A 20589-nucleotide genomic window follows, 5' to 3' on the forward strand; every position below is an offset into this window, starting at 1 on the left:
CCTTATGCATTATGATGGGAACAGCTCGCTGACGTAGTGTACAGTTTGGGTCTAGAATGGCCCTAATGCACAAGGTGGGCTAAGAAAATCATTTTGGGATTAAACCTAGACATCGCATCCTGTTGAAATTAATCCAACTCGAGTTGCTTTGGAGATTCACCAAGATTTTACTTTTTAAATATAGGAGTATCTTCGTTTCTTCAGAATTTCCTGCGGAAATTCTTCCAAGATTACTTTTTGAAATCCCTCCAGAACATTTTTCTGATATTTCTCCAGGGGTTCATTCTGGGGTTCCTCCAAAATTTATTCCTGGGATTCCTTCAACATTTTTCTAGAATTTCATCAGAAGTTCTTTCTTGGATTATTTAAAGAGTTTCTTACAATATTTTTCTCTGGAATGTCCTTCATCCAAAAAATGTTTATAAGGATTCCTACAGCAATTTGTTTTGGTATTTATGCGCAGTAGAAACACCTACACCTACTGGAACTTTCATTATGAATATTGCCATGAGGATTCTATCTTTCATCTTTGTTATTTCCCCATGATTAGTAGATGAACCAGCCTTGGGCTGACAATCTCGTTAGAAAAGATAATATAATAATAATTCTCCCCGACTTCTTACTGCGTTTCCTGGGAATATCCCAGTAGTTTAGTCTAGTAATCTTCCAGGAATTCTTTCCTCAAACCCTCCAGAAATTTCTTCAGGGAGTCCTCCTGATGTTCTGTGTAGAAATCTCCGGGGAGTTATTCCTGAGAATCCTCCATAATTTCCTAGTGGGAAACCTTGAGAAATTCCTCCTAGGAATCCTGTATAAGTTCAGAATTGATGGGATTTCTTTAGGATTTTTTTGGGAATCCTTAGATTCTTCTGGGAACCCTTCAGTAGTTGCTGGAGAATTCCCCAGATCGTTTGTCAAGTTCCTAGACTCCTCTAGAGAAACTTATTTCTGGAAGACTTAACTCCTAATTCACCTCAGGAAACTTCTGAATTATTTCCTAACGATATCTCAGAAGAAATCCATTAAGGTGAAACATCAACAAATCCCATTGCAAATTTGCATACAAACTTTAGAGGCACAAATCTGACGAACGAGGCCTCGAACCAAGCCGCACTTGTTTATCCTGGCTTTGCTCACTTGCAAAAAGAGGCAGCTTTTCCAAATCGAGCGCATTTGTTTACGAATTTTCAAGATTGGTGCTCTTGAAAGCGTGAGTAGGGTCCAACCCGGCCATTATTGGGGCAGCCATATTGGTATTCTCTGAAGTTTCTCCTTAAATAATCTGGAGGAATACAAGGATACCAAGATTGCATTTTTAGAGCAATCGAAAGATGAAATCCCGGATAAAATTCTATAGGAATCTCCAGTTTACCTAGTGAATAGAGCAGTTTCAGACGGGAAAATTTGGGCAGGGTATCAAGAATGACAAGAGAGATCTCTGGTTGAAATTTGAGCCCCGTTGAAAAAAAAAGAAATAGCGACCAGAAGAGAAGAATTAAGCACATCGCGTATTTTCAAGAAAATAGTGTAAAAAACCACGTTGAATTTATTGCACTTAATAAAAGTATTGTAAAAAAGATTTTAGTGTAAAATTTCAGGCAATGACGGGCAAAACCCCGAACTATTTAAGCTCTCGAAGAACACTTGAAGAGGCAGGCCAAGTTCCAGTTGGTACGTAGAGCTAAAGAAATTTAGGACTATTGGTTTAATTTTTCGCATGTTCAAATAAGAAGTAAAACTATGCGTGAGAGAAAGCATGAATTAACATTATCTACAGCTGAATTTGGTGTTCAAAGCTATTGTAGCGTATACGTCTTCTATGTCATCATTGGTGGTTGCTTCAAATTCACTCATGAATGCATTGCCTCAAGATTAATGTTAAACTATAAATAACTCGTGTTTGAGGCAACAAATTTGACAAAAACTTTAGTGTTGACGAAATCGGATAGTGACAAAAACGGAACATAACTGTAATTCTGAAAAGCTCAAAAACTTGCCAAACATTTTGAAAGGGCGCATAATTTCAGTATAGATCTCACTAGTCCAACTGAATATCAGGTTGCCCGCGAATTCGAAAACATTCTCAACCATGAGAAGATTTTCGACAATTTGGACACTGATTTGGATGAAGTGAGATCTATTATTAGGAAGTTTAAAGATGTCATAAAGACTGTTTGCATGATGGCAACCTTTATTGATTCCTAAAAAACCAACAATATTCGAAAAGTTTAAATTATTTTTATATGACCATAAAATCTAGCTGCAATCTCTATTTGTGAGGAACAGTGGAAAATCATTCGGGAAGAATGGATCATTAAAATAACTAAAACGGCCGTTATGAAATGTACAGTGAGCCGTCCCTTATTTTGCAAAAATTGGAAATGTTAAAAGTTCGTTAGTGGAAAACGATCGTTTTAGCTAAGAAATGATCGTGTCAAAATTTGAAGTCCGTATCTCAAGGCTAAGTGGTCCTTCAAGGGGCCTAAAGTTGTCAAAAACTGTATGGGACCAAAAAAACATGATTTTTTTTTCGCCAAAAAAAAATACGCTATTCCACTAAAGCCGGTGATTTTATGACCCTAAAGGGCCAAAAATGTGCTTAGATTTGCGATATCTCTACTCGTTTCCAAGATATTTACAAAAAACAACTGAAAAATCAGCATTTTTGACCATTTTTTTAGATTCCGAAGGAAACTTATCCTATTTTGTTCAATAACTCAAAAACGAGTAGAGATATCACAAATCTAAGCACATTTTTGGCCCTTTAGGGTCCTAAAATCACCGGGTTTAGTGGAATAGCGTATTTTTTTGGCGAAAAAAAAATCATGTTTTTTTGGTCCCATACAATTTTTGACAACTTTAGGCCCCTTGAGGGACCAATTAGCCTTGAGATACGGACTTCAAATTTTGACACGATCATTTCTTAGCTAAAACGATCGTTTTCCACTAACGAACTTTTGACATTTCCAATTTTTGCAAAATAAGGGACGGCCTAATGTACAGCCTTGTGTGTTTGACATAACTCGACTGTTGTCACAATGTCAAAGGCACTATACGGTGGCTCCTTTGTTTTGATGTGGCAACCTCTAGAAAAGTTGGTTTCACTGATCCATTTCTGAATTTAGCAGACAGAGTTCTTGGAGAGAAGAAACGTATATGTCAAACTATGCAAGTTTGCAAAAAGTCCAATATAAAGTTTTTTCTTTAATCTTTGCAGATAAATAATTGGCTTCTTTAACGGTGTTGGGATAATTCAATACTCTGAATCTGTATTTCAAACTTTATGAAAATTTTCATTTAAAATTTTCATGAATTTTGGTGCCCGGGAACCTATTTAAAAATCAATTTAAAGTTTGTATGCGAGCGATTTGTCGAATCACCCCTCCGTCGTCACATTTTGTACTGGGCGGATTTGTCAAACAGTTGCCAAGCTGTCAAAAGGTGATATCAAAAAATCGCTTTGAAATTGATTTTAGGTACCAAAATAAAGTTCTAATAATCATAAAAAAATCGTAGTGGCTAAGAAAAAAGTGCTTTTTCAAATAAAATTTAAAAAAAATCAATACATTTTTCAAAATTAAAAAACCCAATTCGAGTGCCAAAAAGTTTATCTCACAGAATTTGAATTCTGGATATTTTAATTTTTGGAATTTGGTAAACATCGAAATATTTGAAGCAGTTATAAAAACATCCAGAGTAAAATCGGATACTTGGGAAGGATTTTGGAAAAAATGACAGATATTTCGCGTTTTGAGTTATAAGAGTATGTTTTTTTTTGTTCTGACTCTAGGCGCACATAAGAAACGTTCAGGGCGCCACAGTTTGGGAAGTACTCATTTGAGAGAGAGAATATTCGTGTCTTTTTAGGTGCTGGAGTTCGGCGGTGATTAAATGAACGCTTATTTAAAAACTGTTATATACAACAATGAGCATCACTGGTGAGTTTATTTTACAACAATTGATTATTAGTAATACATTATTCGAAACAAAATTTATGAACAACGATAAACAAGCCCGTCATAGCGTCTATGTACACGAGTTTGATTTTATCTTCCAGTTGTTTTATGTACATTTTTAAGGCAAGAGCATATCAAAATTCTACTACACTAGTTTTGCGAAAATGGTTTTATCATCACATTGAATTTTATGTACACATTTTTTGAAAACTGTAAACACGTCACGTATATGCGTTATGGTATTAATATTTCTTTTTCATTTTCGTTTCGATGAAAAAAAGGAAGAACTTTTTTTTTTGTTTTAATTTAACATCATTGCATTCATAATTGCGCTATCTTTCCGTTTTTCTCGATGTTTTCACAGTGTGATATGTAGTAGTAGTTTTACTATGAATGTCGCGCACTAAATAAAATCAGAGTAAAAATTGATATTACACAGCACATGCTAAAAACGATGATTGATTACGCTGCTCGGTTCGGTTACTCGTTCGGTACGTGCACTTCCTTGGGCTTTTCATCGTCGGAATCCAGCGATAAACAGCCTTTCAGGAAATCCTCCATGGTGCGATAGACGTGCTCAAGCACACCGTGTAATTCGTGTCCTTCGTCGGCGTAGCTCTGCAATGAATATAATAAAAGTAACTTAAATGCACCATATATTCTAATTTGACCCGTTCTGGGTATAAGAATCTCATTATTACTTAGGCGCTAAACAGTATGGAACAGAATGATATGTTGAAATTTTACGAATAACTATCTATAGGGTGCGGAGAAAAACAGCACGGCATCTCGTCATGTGCAGAAACTGAGAATAAAACTATGTTAGCTGCCAAGTATATACCGTGACCGGCCCTAATTCTGCGCACTTTCTCGAATATACTACAAAATCATGAACGCTAGTTCAATATTAGCTTCAAATATATTTTTTGAATATTGTTTCTGTACTAATGAAAATATTCATGAATAAAAATGTTTCAAATAAACGAACATAATATTATAAAAAAATAGAATAAAATGGTGTTGCAAGTACTGGAAATTGCCTGAAATCTGTGTCCGTTAGCGAAACTACTAAAAAGTTGCCTCATCAGCTGAAGCATTTTGCGACATATATAATGAAGATAATGTCTGCTTTTCAATGCGCATCCTGTACTGCCTTCTTCGAGGAATCAGAATCGGCAAATTGCAATTGAGTTTTCTTCTTTTTTTCGTGTTCATGTTCTTCTTAGGTGCGCATAATTAGGAACCAGTATTAAGGACAGACTTGTTAGAATCCCAAAATGGCCGTCACAATGGCCGACTTTGGCACCTACTCACGATTTCGAGGGCACAAATCTCTTCGTAAACAAAAGCAGCGCACCTGATCTTCTTATTTAAAGCTTATTACAAGTGAGCATGAACATAATAATAAAATGCTATGTCGTTTGAAGCTTGCTTCTTGAGATTTGTGCGTCTGAAGTTCTGATGCACTGCTGAAGCGGGATTTTAAGACGTTTGTCCTTAAATGGTGGTCCTAATTCTGCGTAGACATTTCAACACTAACTTTTGAACATATAATAGATAAACAAACATCATATAAATGCCATCATAGTAATAACTATGATAATTTATGCAGTGGCGTCTCCTAACCTCACTTTTTACCTGTTCAACGAACCTAAAACTTGCATTTGCCGAGAATTCATGATCAAAATCATATTGAAAAGGAACGAAAACAACTATTTTCATAATTTTCTACAAGTTACAAGCCAATTTGATAGGAAAATTCAAAAATTTACGTTTGTTGAACAGGTAGATTTGAGGTTAGGGAATCGCCACTGAATTTATGTTTCTAGCAATCCAGTAAATGTAATAACGTTTCAACAAGTTAGTTTAGAAACTTAACCACTTTTTTAAACACATACCATCAGCCCCGGGGGAAATTTTATGTATTCATGAAAGTATTCGTCAAATGCGACATATGATGTGAGTTTACATGGAATTTTCTTAAACAGAGGAAACCCTGGAGTTTGACAAGAACGAAGTCTTAGTTTGCAAACAAAGATTGTGCCAATTTTTCATGACGAAAAAGTTTATATAGCTATTAGAAATGAAAGTAAATTTTACTAAAATTTAATAAGTGTACATATTATGCGGACAACTAAAAAGCTTTACGTAGAATTAATCGATAATGCTACCAAATCCCCCAGTCATCCAGTGATCGTATAAGATGTTGAATAAGATGTTAAAGTGATGAATAAAATTCACTTCGCTTAGTAGGTAATCAAAGTGAGTAGTATCAATGTTGGGGACATGCAAAGTTCCAATACGGTCGTAATGTCACATGAAAGTTGAAAATGAAGAATTCAATTGAATTTGATTTATGAATCATGCTTTCATTACAATATGTTATCTCTTTAGAGTTTGTTCCATGTGCGCAGAATAAGGAGCATTCCAAAAATGGGTGCGCAGAATTAGGAACATAGACACTAGCGTGGTTCAAAAAAATCGTTTTTGCTCCACACCGCTTATTCGATTCGTAACCAGATTCTAAGCCTCCTCCCAAAAAATGAGCTGATTTGGTTGAAAATTGAACGTGCACAAGCCCTTCAAAGTTTGTATGGGAATTACTATGGGAAAAGGATGTTTTCCATTTAATTGGCCGTAGCATTACCCCAAGTGCCCTAGAGTGTTAGTTGACCCTTGGTACTCCTAGGCTACTCTATCAGATACAGCTTTGCCGAAGACCACATTCAAATCGGACGCGTTATTAATTTGTTATCGATTTTTATCCAACTGCAGAAACTTTAACAGTGATCGCTCAGCTTCTCAGCAGGCAACATTGCTGCACATGGCGTGTAATATGAACACGAACAACATGAATGTGTAATCATCATGATAAATGATTTTCATTCTGGATAAAAATCGATAACTAATGAGGCGCCCGATTTGAATGTGGTCTTCGGCAAAGTTGTAGCTGATAGAGTAGCCTAGGAGTACTAAAGGTCAACTAACACTCTAGGACACTTTTTTTTTCCTTCTAAACCATAGGGGGATAATCTACTCAACAGACACCCTAACAGGAAGGTTAGGCTAGTGTGGGGCTGAGGCCGTCTTCTACAACAAAAGTAAAAGCCAGGACTACTCTCTCCTCGTACCCACTAAACACATTCCTATGGTCGCCAAACCCTACGTCTCTCCGGAACCACCAAGAAGGTATTGCTTCAGAGAGGGGCTCGTGCACATCGCACCCTCAAGGTTAGCTGCGTAGCCTAGCAGCAACGAACATCGATGACTCGCTCTGGAGAGTCCATCACAGTAACATGCTGGCGCTTAGCCAGTTTCCTGAGTGGTCCTCGCCACTCCCTTTGTCCTCGGAAGGCGGGCAGGGTCAACCCCGCCCGCGCCCAACTGCTTTGCAGACATCAAGAACTGATGCCCACGTGCAACCCGATCTAACCTGCTGAAGGCAAGGCTATCACTACCCTTCAGGCCCTATCAGCTGCACTAGAAGGTTGCTGACAGCAGGGTCTTGTAACATGTGCATGTCCCATAAAATAAAAAATAAATATATAAATTATGTATATTGTTTTGTGTTAGGAGTTAGGTTTAAAATTGTTAAATTTTCCTTTAAAAACGCCCAATTTGCGCACCGTCGTTGCATCATTCCCCCCACACGCGCCCATAGAGTGCAATAAAAATTCAATTAGACGAGGAAAAGAGGGATAAAATTAGACGAGTTGGAGCGAGCCCCATCCGGGACGGATCCCCGAGCGAAAAACCCGCTCTCTTTGGTTTGAGCTTGGGATGTGAACAGGTGTGTGCTCGAGTGCTCCTGAAGTTAATACCGTTAACCGAAAAAAAGAGTCTTTGATTTCGGATGTGCTACAGATCGGCCGTCGTGGCCTTGTGAACCCGCGATCCTCTGCAATAAGTGGCCGCGGTAATTGCCGTGGTAAAAAAAGGTGAAAGTGAGCCGTGAGATCGAAGTGATCCCTAGTCCCGACTCCGGCAATCCCACGTGGGTGTGTTCAGGCCAGGATTGTGGTTAGGCCTAGAGAGCGAAGAAGGCCAACAATCGATAGATCGTGGAATGAGCCTGTGGTAGAGATCTCGGAAGAAACGTTTTACCGCTAGTTTTACCGTCTATCCGTCGCGAGTGCGCGAAAAAAAACCAAATCAAACGCCTATCCGAACCTCCGAAGAGAAAAAATGATCCCCCGTCTCCAACCGGACAGATACGTCCGTGCGCGTAGTGGGTGCGATCCGGCCAGCGAAGCGACGACCAACGACCAACGACGGTGTGGGCCATCGTAGCTCCCCAAACTCACTCTCATCAGGCTAGGTGCCCCTGGGATGAGACTCAGGTAAGTCACATGCTCCATATCACCTATTAAAGGGAAATAGCCTACTTACAGTCTCCACCTGCCCCGACCCTTGCCGGGGACCCCTTTCCAACCGCGGGCTCGGATCCAACCCAGTAGACCGACGCCACGACAGCACCGCTACCGTGACTTCCTCTCCGCGGCTACTTAATCGCTGTAAGGGTCGATATCGACCGCAGGACACCGGTATTACCTACGAAGCCGACTCCGAACCCCTGGACCACCTCTTGTACTGCATCCTGACTAGCCATTCTCCGAGTCCACGCGCCACCTCCTCTGTAGCTCCCAGACGATATGGGTGATAGCCGTTGAAACGGCGTTCCAGCCAAACTTATCCCTACACATCCTCTGGACCAAGTTGTCCGGAGTTGTGTCTTCTCCGCATGTGGCAAGCCTGCGGTCACGCATTGTGCGAAAACGCGGGCACACGAACAAAACGTGTTCCGCCGTTTCCTCTAAACCATTGCACTTTGTGCATTCAGGAGAATCCGCATGCCCGAAACGGTGTAGATACTGTCGGAAGCAACCATGACCTGTAAGGACCTGTGTCAGGTGGAATGTAACTTCCCCATGGCGTCTATTAATCCAACTATCTACCCTCGGTATCAACCTATGGGTCCACCTTCCTTTGGTGGAACTGTCCCACGCGCGCTGCCATTTGGCCATAGAGGCCATTCTGGCAGTCCTGCGTATGCCTCTTGTGCCGCGCATTTCGAAGCACTCCATGTCCTCACTGATAAGAATGCTGATAGGCACCATACCAGTAATGACGCAGAGAGCGTCGTGGGACACGGTACGCTCGCAACCCTCAGGCACATAAGCCTGTATGTACTTTCCAGCTTCCGTCGGTAGCATTTAGTACTTAGCGCGGTGCCCCACGCCGGGCCGCCATACCTAAGTATGGACGTAGCAACACTAGCCAGAAGCTTGCGCTTACTGGCGTACACCGCAGAGCTATTGGACATCATCCGGGACAGTGCCGCAATAGCTGTGGAGGCTTTTTTACAGGCATAATCGACGTGGCTACCGAAGGTAAGCTTATCGTCGATCATCACGCCCAAGTGTTTGACGGAGCGCTTTGACAGGATAGTGCACTCTTCTACATTGATCTCCGTCTGCTGCTCCGACTTCAGGTTGTTAACAACCGTCACCTCTGTCTTGTGGTGAGCCAGCTCCAGTTTCCTGGACTCTAGGGCACTTGGGAAAATGCTACGGTCAATTCAATGAAGAACGTCCTTTTCCCATAGTAAATCCCATACAAACTTTGAAGGATTTGTGCACTTTCAATTTTCAACCAAATGAGCTTATTTTTTGGGACAAGGCTTAGAATCTGGTAACGTATCGAATAAGCGGTGTGGAGCAAAAACGATTTTTTTTAATCAAGCTAATAGACACATTTTAGAATTTTCATGATTTTACGTAAAAATTGAGTGTTTTGTATACTGCCCCCATTCGCACAACAGTGTCATGTGAATAGGAAACCTAGCAAACATGGGACTGTTATGCGAATAGGGGCTGTATAAGAATTATATTTTTCCCTTATTTACAAAAGTAACAACTATGAGCGGTCGAAAATTCAGCCAAATCGGTTCGATTTTGAATTTATTACAGCTAATTGAAATTGACAAAGTCTTAGGTACGCATTATATGGGCTCTCCACGGTATTTGCCGTTTTATATTTTAACCTTTCACTGATTGTCTTAGCAGTGTGCATGGCTTTCAGACCATTCAGACGAAATCGTTAAGACTGATATAAAAAAGAAACCGCGATCCGATTAGAAAATCTGGTTTCTCATATAAATCCAAAGATTTTAATCAGAGTTTATGCGGAGATTTCAAATTAGAGTTCAACTATGAAGAGGCGTGGCTGCCAGGAACGTAGATAAGCTTTATCCTTTTTTTATCAAATATAATCCTGATCTAACCCAATGATTTATATCACAAACGACACAAGGACCGATAAAATATAATAACTTGGGAAAATTACCGCATCGCCAGTTTCTTAATCTATTTAATTAGCATCAGAGGAGGGAAATGAATGACTAGACTAACAAAGCCGTAATTTTCCTAATCTCGGTAATACCAATATGTAGATACTTACTTGATATCGGAAAATGGTTCCCGATTCAGTCAGTGCTCTTGCCAGCTGTATTCCATGTTGAAACGGTGCTGAAACGTCCGCTAAGCCATGCATCAGGAGATAAGAGTTGGAAGGAATCTGTTTTCCCCGTTGTGTGGCGTCTGCTTCTACGTATGCTTTGTAGTTCTCGGCTGGTGCGCCCAGTATTCGCTCCGTAAACACCGAATCTGGTAAGGATGGACAAGATTATTAATGTGTAATGTGTGTAACCGAAAGCTTTACCAAAGACTTGCATAGGGCAATGTGAGGGTAAAGATCTAGAAATTTCACCACCTTTGCTGTACTAACTGAACTCCCTTCTAAGAAAACATTATAATAAAAAATATGGATTATATTTAAAATCAAAGGTTTTGTGTTTGGAAATGAGGGTTTCAAATGCATACTACCACTATTGTTGAAACGGGATGGCTCAACTGGAATGTGTGCGATTCGATTGTGGTTCGGATGTAAATTGAATCTTTGCCGACGTTTCGGTTCAAATAGTGGACCTTCATCAGGGCTCGATTTTCAATAAACAGGTTAAAATTTGTCTTTGATCCTTTGAAAATGTCGGATTTGAATTGCTTAATCTTCGTCCATCGATATGAGATGATGATAAGATTTTAAGATTACCGAAATCCGAGTCACAATCTAACCTAATCTAACTATTGATGAAATATTGTTTGCAAATGTTAAACATGTTGTAGATTTAGGAGTCATTCGAATATGACGTCCATCATTTAGAGGGGAAGGGATTTGAGAAAGTGTTACACTCCATGTATTAAGTACCTATACGAAAATGCATGACAGAGAGGGAGGGAGCCTAAAATTCCCGAAAAATGATGGACGTCATATTTGGATCGCTCGTTAGTACTTGTTTTGTGTCGAGCAACTAGTGTGGCGTTATACATTGCTGGTACTAAAGTCTATTATTCAAAACCTAATATTTCAAAATGTTTGAATTTATGAAATCAGTTTAAACATAAATCTATTGTTGATTCCTATCTACTTTGAAGGAATAATATTTTCCGGAAACATGCTTTTCGTAATGGCATTACCTGAACGCAATTATTGCATTTAACTGAAAGAAAAAAATCCCCATATTTCATGAAAAAAAAAATCGTTGGGAAATGACTTTTTAAAAAAGTATGCTTTCCCTAATGGTGTTTCGACTGTAGTATTATTTTAGCTCAATTAGAAACTTGTTTTCTATGGTTTGTCTGTGTATGTATTTAACTAACTGCAAACGATTTTTAGGGAATTGCATGGGACATTATATTGGAAATGAAATGCTTAAACATAAACGTAAAATTTCTAGAAAGAAAAAGTTGCTCAATTATTTCGATTAGTGATTCTATGCAGGTTTCTAATGTTCAAACATCACAACATGCGTAAGTGCACAGTTGAGCCAAATAAAACTTGGAACAAATATCAATTGGAGTTTTATGTTAATTATCGTACTTGTAGGCTAGTGAATTGGTTCACAACCTTTTTATAAGTGAAGGCTCCTTTTTTGTTATGAAGATGTAGAAGGTTATTTGTCTTTCAATGTTTTGCCTATCTAGAAAGGTAATGAATATTATTTCACGGTTTGGTAATGTGGTGAATATATCTCAATAATATAACTGTTGTTCTAAATGAGTAAATAAATGTGTAAAAAACAAAATTCACTGCTCAGAAAAAGAAAGACGTAGCACTTAAAACAATTTTCTTATGTCGTTTTCGTTTTTGCGGTGGAGCTACACCGGTGTAGCACTTTTGCACCGAAAACGTTCGTTTTTGATTTTCGTGCTACACCGGTGCTACACTTTTTCTGCACCGCGCATGATAGTGTAGCACTCAAAAAATCGGGAGTGTAGCTGGTGCACACCGTGTCCACCAATCAGCGTTTGCAAAGTTGTCAATATTTTGGTGTTTATACACGCACACCAATGCAACTGCACCGAAAATGTTCGTTTATTCAGCGAAAAGTGTAGCACGAAGCGGTGTAGCACCGCCGCAAAAACGAAAACGACATTAATGAATTCAAAATGTTCGTTGCTAGCACTGTCGATGGAAATTTCATCAGTGTTACTTCTGTTGGTCTGTGATCAAATCATTACACACTTGTATAAAGTTTGTAAACTCTTTGGTAAAACCAGATCAGTAGTAGGTATCAACACAATCAATTTATAAACAACATGGTTCTCTAATCAGTGTTTTGCTAAATATGACATAAAGCTACATATTAGACCTGTTCACTTTTTTTGACCAACCCGTGTCACATCAAATTATCAATCCACATGCAAAAACAAGTCTTCAGTCCGAAAATGAGTCAAATTGATAGAGGTTTAGAGGTGTATCAAATCGATTTTGTGTTTTTTCGATCATTTTCACGAAAATGTACTCCAATATCCAGAAAAATGCACCGAAAAGGTACCGAAAATACCGTCAAAATATAGTTAGAACAATACTCTACAAGTTTGCCGAAAACAGTACGGAGTTTAAATTGCGTATTTTAAAGTTATTCATCAGTTTTCGTTAAAAAATCACGAAAAAATACAATATTTTTATGATTTTTCATGTAAAAGTCATGTAATTATACATTGTTTTACGTGACTAATTTAATGAGTTATTGCTCCTATGTGTTACGAACATTTCGTCCATACATCATTTTAGTGTAGGAATTCGTTTTCATTGACTAATTATCAAAAGTTTGCCACGTTGATACTAAAAATTGTACAGAGTTGCCAGCACAAAATAAAACAAAGTTACCCATGATTAAAATGTCAATACACTTCTTTGTCTCATCTGCATCAGTTTCAAATTGGTGCAGATGGTTGAGCATGAGCTTGTCGATTCGAAGATTCAAGGTTCGAGTCCTGGAATAGGATTTTTTTGCGTCTCGATCCAGCTATAAGTTAATGAAACTACTCACTGCATCTCATTGCAATTTGGCATCATAGCCTTGTTTCTAAACCGTAGAGTACATAGTAAGAATGAAGTTTCCCTTCATCATTTAGTTGTGGTGATTTGTGGGTAGATAGATAACAAGTAAGCTCCACCCACAGTTGTCTGAAAAATGTTGCATCCAGAAGCAGTTCCATCATCGTATTGAATTGTTTTAGCTAAAGTGATCGTTATCAAACAGATGCTCAATATTTCGCCCAGCTGATCTCGTCGACACGATTTTTTGTCAAGAAGTAAACGAAATCTAGCTTGTCCTAGAATGGGCTTAATTGGCAGGTCCCGATCATTATTATTTGGGAGATTGCATGTAAGTCATGGCAGATTCATCATCCTAACTTCTACAAAGAAAGAAAAAAAAGTTTATCATGTATTTGAGCTTGAACCTGGGACCTTCTGATCCGCAGGCTCGAGCCTTATCATCTGCACCATTTCTGATACTTAAATCGGAAGACATTAGAATACGATGACATGACGTCTTAATCATGGGTAACTTTGTTTTAATTCGTGCTGGTAACTCTGTGCGATTTTTAGTATTAACGTGACATACTTTTGATAATTAGTCAATGAAAACAAATTCCTACACAAAAACTATGTATGAACGAAATGTTCGTTACACAAAGGAGTAATAGCTAATTAAGTTAGTCACGTAAAATAATGTAAAATTATATGACTTTTATATGTAAAATCGTAAAAATATCGTGTTTTTTCGTGATTTTTTAACGAAAATTTTTGAATAACTTCGAAATACGCAATTTGAACACCGTAGTGTCTTCGGCAAAGTTGTAGAGTATTGTTCTAACTATCTCCTAACGGTATCTCCGACACCTTTTCGGAGCAATTTTGTGAATTTCTGAGTAAATTTCCGTGAAAACGGCTAAAAAAACACAAAATCGATTTGATACACCTTTAAATCTTTATCAATTTGGCTCAATTTTGGACTGAATACTTGTTTTTGCATGTGGATTGATAATTTGATGTGTCACGGAGAATCGGAGAAAAAAAGTTTCAAAGTGAACAGGTCTACTACATATATATTCTCCAAGGCCGTTACAAATATTTATTTCACTTTTTGTCCCACCACTCTTTGGCTGGTCGAGGGGGAGGGGTAAAAATAATAAAGCATTTAATTTGAAAAATATTAAAAACTCATCGGATTTGTTAAAGAATTTTTAGCAAAACCCGATATTTTGCTAAACATTTTTTTGCCTGCCCCCTCAAAATGCAAAATCCAGCCAAAAATTGTCGAAGGAGGGAGGGGAGACAAAAAGTCAAAATTAAATTTGTATCAGCCATATTCCTTAAGAAATTTTATCAATATATTATGATCCATCATAATCAATTTATTACACTGTACAGCATTTCTGACGTCATGAGAAGTATACTCAAATTCGACCTCAATTTTTGAAAGTATATTTAAAAACTTACAAAACAATGTTGGAGCTTTGCTAATTTACTTCGATATTTTGTTTTATGTCACTATCGTCTATAAAGCTGAAATTTAGACATTTTGTCAAACCAACTTTAATACGTGATTAGTCAAAATTTCAGCTTCTTACATCATTTCGTTCGCGAGATATTATTTTGAGAAGCGCCAGAACCCGACTCCGGATAATCGAGTCACACCTGTATGTGATTATATTTTGCAAATTATTTGGAATTTCTTAATGCTTGCTTCAAACAAAATGTTCGTGACACAAAAACACAACGTTTGTGATGACTTGTTCATAAAAGTTATGTTTTTTGTGTTACTGTGAAACAGATTTTTAATTTTATATAATGTTGTTGATGCAGAAAGCTAAAAAATGATATTTTCAGTAGTTTTGATCGTAGTCCTCGTGGGTCGAGTGCATGTTTAGCATGTTTATTTTGACACGAATTTTCAGTGCTTCTGCACAAGTAACTTTGCTGAACATTGCAACATTGTACAATTAATTTTTATGGTCTCACATTCCGGTTTTAAGAGGTTTCCTAGAAATAGAATAATTAATTTCAAGAAATTGGATTTTTACTTTTAAAATATCCTGGAATTATACTGTTCATACGAAAATTTTAAAATCCTATCAACTATTATGAAGACGGAGAGTTGTCGAATGATGGATCAAGTTTTATATGTTACAAGTTTCTTTGTAATGGACAGCGATTTTCTCCTACTATGTGCTTATTGAATTGAAAAAAAAACTCCAAACTTCTGTGTCCGTTGCTATATCACAACATGAAACAAGTCTTCGAATGAATATATTGGCTATTCAAATATAGACTGTTTCAGAAATTATAAATACACTAACCATTAACTGCCATTTCAATTTGAGCACAAGATCCAAAAAAGTTTCTTCTAGCTCTTATAGTAAACATGCCAACGAAGCAAATAATACCAATTTTGTTGATGTTTGTGGTAAAAGTTAAAAAATAGGGCTCTGTAAAGTAGATGATTAAAATTTGAAGTTGCACAAAGTGGTCAAAAAATGAAGCATAGTAGAAAAGAAAAAAATCTCACAGATAAAATATTTATTTTCCAAATACAATAAAAATTGCTGTATCAATAATAAAAGATATGTCTCGATTGGTAAGAGTAATTTCTACTGGAATATTTGATCGAGAACCACCATCACGGGCCTTCTCAATACTAAACTTTTTGTTTCAAATTTCTTAACAACACCAGTAGCAACTAACGTTAAGCAAACGAATGTCTTAATTACTGCTAACTGCATTCGTTTTTATGGTATGATAAGCTTTGCCATCTGAAGGATCAAATGAGCTGAAAAAATCAGTTCGTTTAGATTGAATGCGTTTAAGAAAGTTAAGAAACTGTGTGGTAGTTCTTATGTTCCATAGAAAACCTTAAAAAAACGTGAAAATTGATCTCAGAAAAAATGATGTGGAAATGCCTTTATCGATTTTTCCCAAATTTTGATCAAGGTATTCCTTGAACAACTTGTTGAGAAAGCGAATGAGCTAAAACTTAGATAATTTTAGGTATTTAGTGATAAATAATGTTGAAATCATTAGAAAACACCTTTGTGCAAATGCGAATTTGAAAAATTATGTTTTTTGTTAGAGAACTCGACTCTTCTTTAAAATATCAAGACAATTGAAAGGAAATATGAAAATATGGAGTACAATATGCTATACTCTGAAAGAAGTTGGTAAAAATCATTAGAACAGTTCATTTAATTTAATAAACAAAGTGTATTTATAATTTCTGAAACAGTCTATAATTGATTTCGCCATCAAAATTTTTATAACTATTCATACTCATGAATATTATTGGATTTTTTGGATGAAATAACTAATTTTCTAAGATGCATACTTTCAGTCGTTTTTGTGGGTTTTCTTGAACATCAAGCATAAGCAATTACCACAGAGAAACAGGCGTAACTCTTGAAAAAAAATTCAGTTACAGTCATGAAAATGTAACCACCCAATGATCATCATGCTGTTCTTATCCAAACAACCACTTCATGGTGGTAGTGAACAAACGTGAAACAGGACCAAAAACATCTTGTTCGACTCGATCGAAATTTCGTTAGTGGAAAACATACTGTCAAAAAAAAACGCAAACTTCGACGGAAGGGACGCCATGTGTTCCAGGCTTAAAAATGGTCATAGTCAAAAGTTGAATACCGTAAAACAGGGTAATTTTACCTAACGACATTCATTGATGCCTTCAAACAATCAGCTCTACAGCAACGCTTTAACTATTACTTCAATGGCTACTTATTTTCGGTAAATCGATCATATGAAATTCTGAATCTGGCCTTGCATCTCTTAACGAAGCATGTTTTTTTCCGATTTGGAATCAATGTTGTAAAATGGGACAGAAATCTCGCGTTTAGTATCATACAGGCGTATCTACAATGATCGATTTCTCTTTGACGATTTTCTCTTCGGATCATTCCGGAAAATACGACCAATATTCGGATGATCTCTCGGTGTATTTCGGTGCAGGACGACTAGGACTAACATCTAAAACAACAAAAACAACAAAAAATGATTTACAGGCCAAGTTATTAGCCGAAGAGAAACCCGATGAAGAGAAATCGATCATTGTAGATACGCCCGTATGATACTGAGCGCGAGAAATATCCATACACCGATGAACGCCTAAAGGTTATGTTCTTGTAATTTTATGTAGTTAGAACTGATGTGTTCAAAATTTGTTTATAAAAAAAATCAAAACCAACTTAAATAAAGAGAAATCGCTATGCTTAGCATATAGATATATGTTAATGTACAATAAAAAATATATTTTATATAGATCATGGTTTTTGATAGCAAAGGGGCCGTCCATATACCACGTGGACAGCTTGGAGGGGGGAGGGGGTTAGCGAAAAGTCCACGCATGTCCACGGAGAGGGGGTGGGGGTTCGTCAAATGTCCACGTGGACAACATTGACATATAAATAAGGAAACAAGAATCAAGATTCACAGACTAATTTACAATTTTATCAGAATTTCTAATAACTTTGTTTTCTTCAACGAGGAATATACTGGAGATTTAAAATGGAGTATAGACCATGCAAATGTTGGTGTTGCAGTCAGAAAATTTTCGTTGAAGTTCTGTTTGAAGTTTTCTAGGACTTCAAAGTTTCAAAATACATGTAGGGATTTGCAGGCTTACCTCAAAAACTTGTTTTTGTAGGTTCCTTTAAAATTTAAGATGTTTCTAATGGATTTTAAAGTCTAAGCCTCACCAATACAATTTAGTTGCTGTAAATCTTGGTTTTTGTAAGAATCTAAGAAATATAATCTTATCTCAACAAGAATCTAAGATTTAAAATTACCTTATCTCAACAAAACAATCAGACAATCATAGATTGAATAAATATTCTAAAAAACACCTTCTTCAACCAGAGGCTGTACAGACTAAACATTAACCTTCCAGGACGCGCGCCATCAAGCTGCACCGCGCTCGCGCTGTATACGAAGAGCGAGGTTTTTTGGTAGTGTTGTACTTTTTACAACAGCGCGCGCGCTGAAGGGTTAAACAATCACTAACATTAGGTGATAGACATTACACGGAAAACATCCAATGAAAAATTTCCGTTTTACGAAAATTTTCCACCAACTGGAGCAAGAATCGAACCCACGCTCACACAAACATTAAGCTGAATTAAAAACAATGTTGAAAACTTGTGCTACTTGTTTGTATTCTATGTAAAGCTATAGAATATTTGTATTTTATAGTTTTCAATTATATTTAAGACATGGTTTACGAAAAAAAAAACAATATTAAAAAAAGCTTTTCCAAATTACTTTTTCTATTTTTTTTTATAAACATGAAAAAAAAACTTTTTTTTCTGATGTCCACGTGGACAATGTGGGAGGGGGGTAGGGGTCAATGAAAAGTCCACGCTTGTCCACGGGAAGGGGGGAGGGGGTCAAAAACCATGAATTTTCTGTCCACGTGGTATATGGACGGCCCCTAAGTGGTCCCCAAGGGGCCTAAAGTTGTCAAAAATTGTATGGGACCAAAAAAACATGAATTTTTTTTTTCGACAAAAAAATGCACTATTCTACTAAAACCGGTGATTTTAATACCCTTAAGGGCCAAAAATGCGCTTAGATTTGCGTTATCTCTACTCGTTTTTGAATTATTGAACAAAATAGGGTAAGTTTCCTTCGGAATCTAAAAAAAGGACAAAAATGCTGATTTTTCAGTTGTTTTTTGTCAATATCTTGGAAACGAGTAGAGATATCGCAAATCTAAGCACATTTTTGGCCCTTAAGGGTCCTAAAATCACCGGTTTTAGTAGAATAGTGTATTTTTTTGTCGTAAAAAATTTCATGTTTTTTGGTCACATACAATTTTTGACAACTTTAGGCCCCTTGAGGGACCACTAAGCCTTAAGATACGGACTTCAAATTTTGACACGATCATTTTTTGGCTAAAACGACCATTTTCCACTAACGAGCTTATAACATTTCTAAATTTTGCAAAATAAGGGACGGCCTACTAGACAGCGAAATAGCACCTCTTTCCGAAAGTAGCGGTTAATTGTGTGGGGGCAGAGATATACTATCCACAACTGTAAAAAAGAGCATATTTCAAAATGCAGTAACGCCCTTTTTAAATGCTGGTACCGATATGAAAAAATCATGGACCACCCAAAAAAAAAATAATCCTATCTTCCAAATGCAACTGAGACCCCAGTACTTGTTTTAACCCTCTAATACCCAAATTTTTGATTTTGATCTAAATATCATTTTTCGTCATCTAAAATCGATTTAAACATGTTTTGGAAGATGATTCTTTTTAATTCTCGATTTCGTGAATTTCAGTTTTTGATTTTTCTAATTTTTATTTTTGAACATAATATTTTTCCTGGAAGCCAATTTGGGGAACGGATTTTTTGAGACAAAAACATTTTGAGATTTTATGATTATTGTTGAAATATTATTATTTTAAATTTTTTTCACAGAAAATTTTATTTTCCGTGTAATTTTAAGAAAAATAATTTTAGAGTGTATTCGATTCCCTTATACTATTGAACAAGGATAGAATGATTTGAGAAAAATTTAAAATATGTTAGTTGTAGCGATTCAATACAAAATAAACAATGACTTCTAAAAGGTGACTAAAACATCAATTTTTCAAAGATTTTTAAAAAATGTAAATACGCTTCAAAATACACCAAAAACCATTTTGAGATATACAGAACAGTCCTAAATATCAGCCAAAAATATAAAAAAATTAATTTCTCACGAAACAAAAATTACAAAAATGCTCAAACTATACCCCGTCTAAAGGCGGGATTGGGTATTAGAGGGTTAACAATTCAAAACTATAAAAAATACTGTAACATGAAAATATTTAGCAAGTTTGCTGAAAAAACTATCAAAGTTACCCCGTATTACGGTACACCCGATTCTTTTTTTTTGCACGGGTCTGGTTTTTGGTATAACCCAGGTCAATTTTTAACCGATTATTACGAAATTTTGTACACTGATAAGTACTAATCGTGCCTACATGTGTACACAATTTCATGAGAATCGGTTGAAAATTGACAGAGTTATAGCAAAAACCAGACCCGTGCAAAAAAAGAATCGGGTGTACAGTTTGCTTCCATTAATGTAAATTTTAGACTATAGAGAAACTTAAATTGCAATGTTTGACTCTATGTCATTGTAGACCTCATTTGGAAATAACCGAATGACAAGTTTTTATATCCGACATTTCATCAATCAATTGAAGTTGAATTTGATGGGC

The 20589-nt window shown here is 36.8% G+C and overlaps 1 protein-coding gene across 2 annotated transcripts in view; it reads right to left on the reverse strand.

Moving 5' to 3' along the window:
* Positions 1 to 3911: 3911 nt before the first annotated feature.
* LOC109408223 (dipeptidyl peptidase 4) overlaps positions 3912 to 20589 on the reverse strand; it is a 70623-nt gene continuing 53945 nt past the window's right edge. For both annotated transcript variants that reach the window (XM_062852012.1, XM_062852013.1), the window contains exons 16-17: positions 10416 to 10621; positions 3912 to 4574 (exon numbers count right to left, since the gene is read on the reverse strand). In XM_062852012.1, coding sequence (XP_062707996.1) covers positions 4437 to 4574; positions 10416 to 10621 — 344 coding nt within the window. In that variant the 3' untranslated portion in view covers positions 3912 to 4436. The remainder of the gene's footprint in view (positions 4575 to 10415; positions 10622 to 20589) is intronic.

Source organism: Aedes albopictus, chromosome 2 (genome assembly GCF_035046485.1).
Source record: "Aedes albopictus strain Foshan chromosome 2, AalbF5, whole genome shotgun sequence".
Lineage (NCBI taxonomy): Eukaryota > Metazoa > Arthropoda > Insecta > Diptera > Culicidae > Aedes > Aedes albopictus.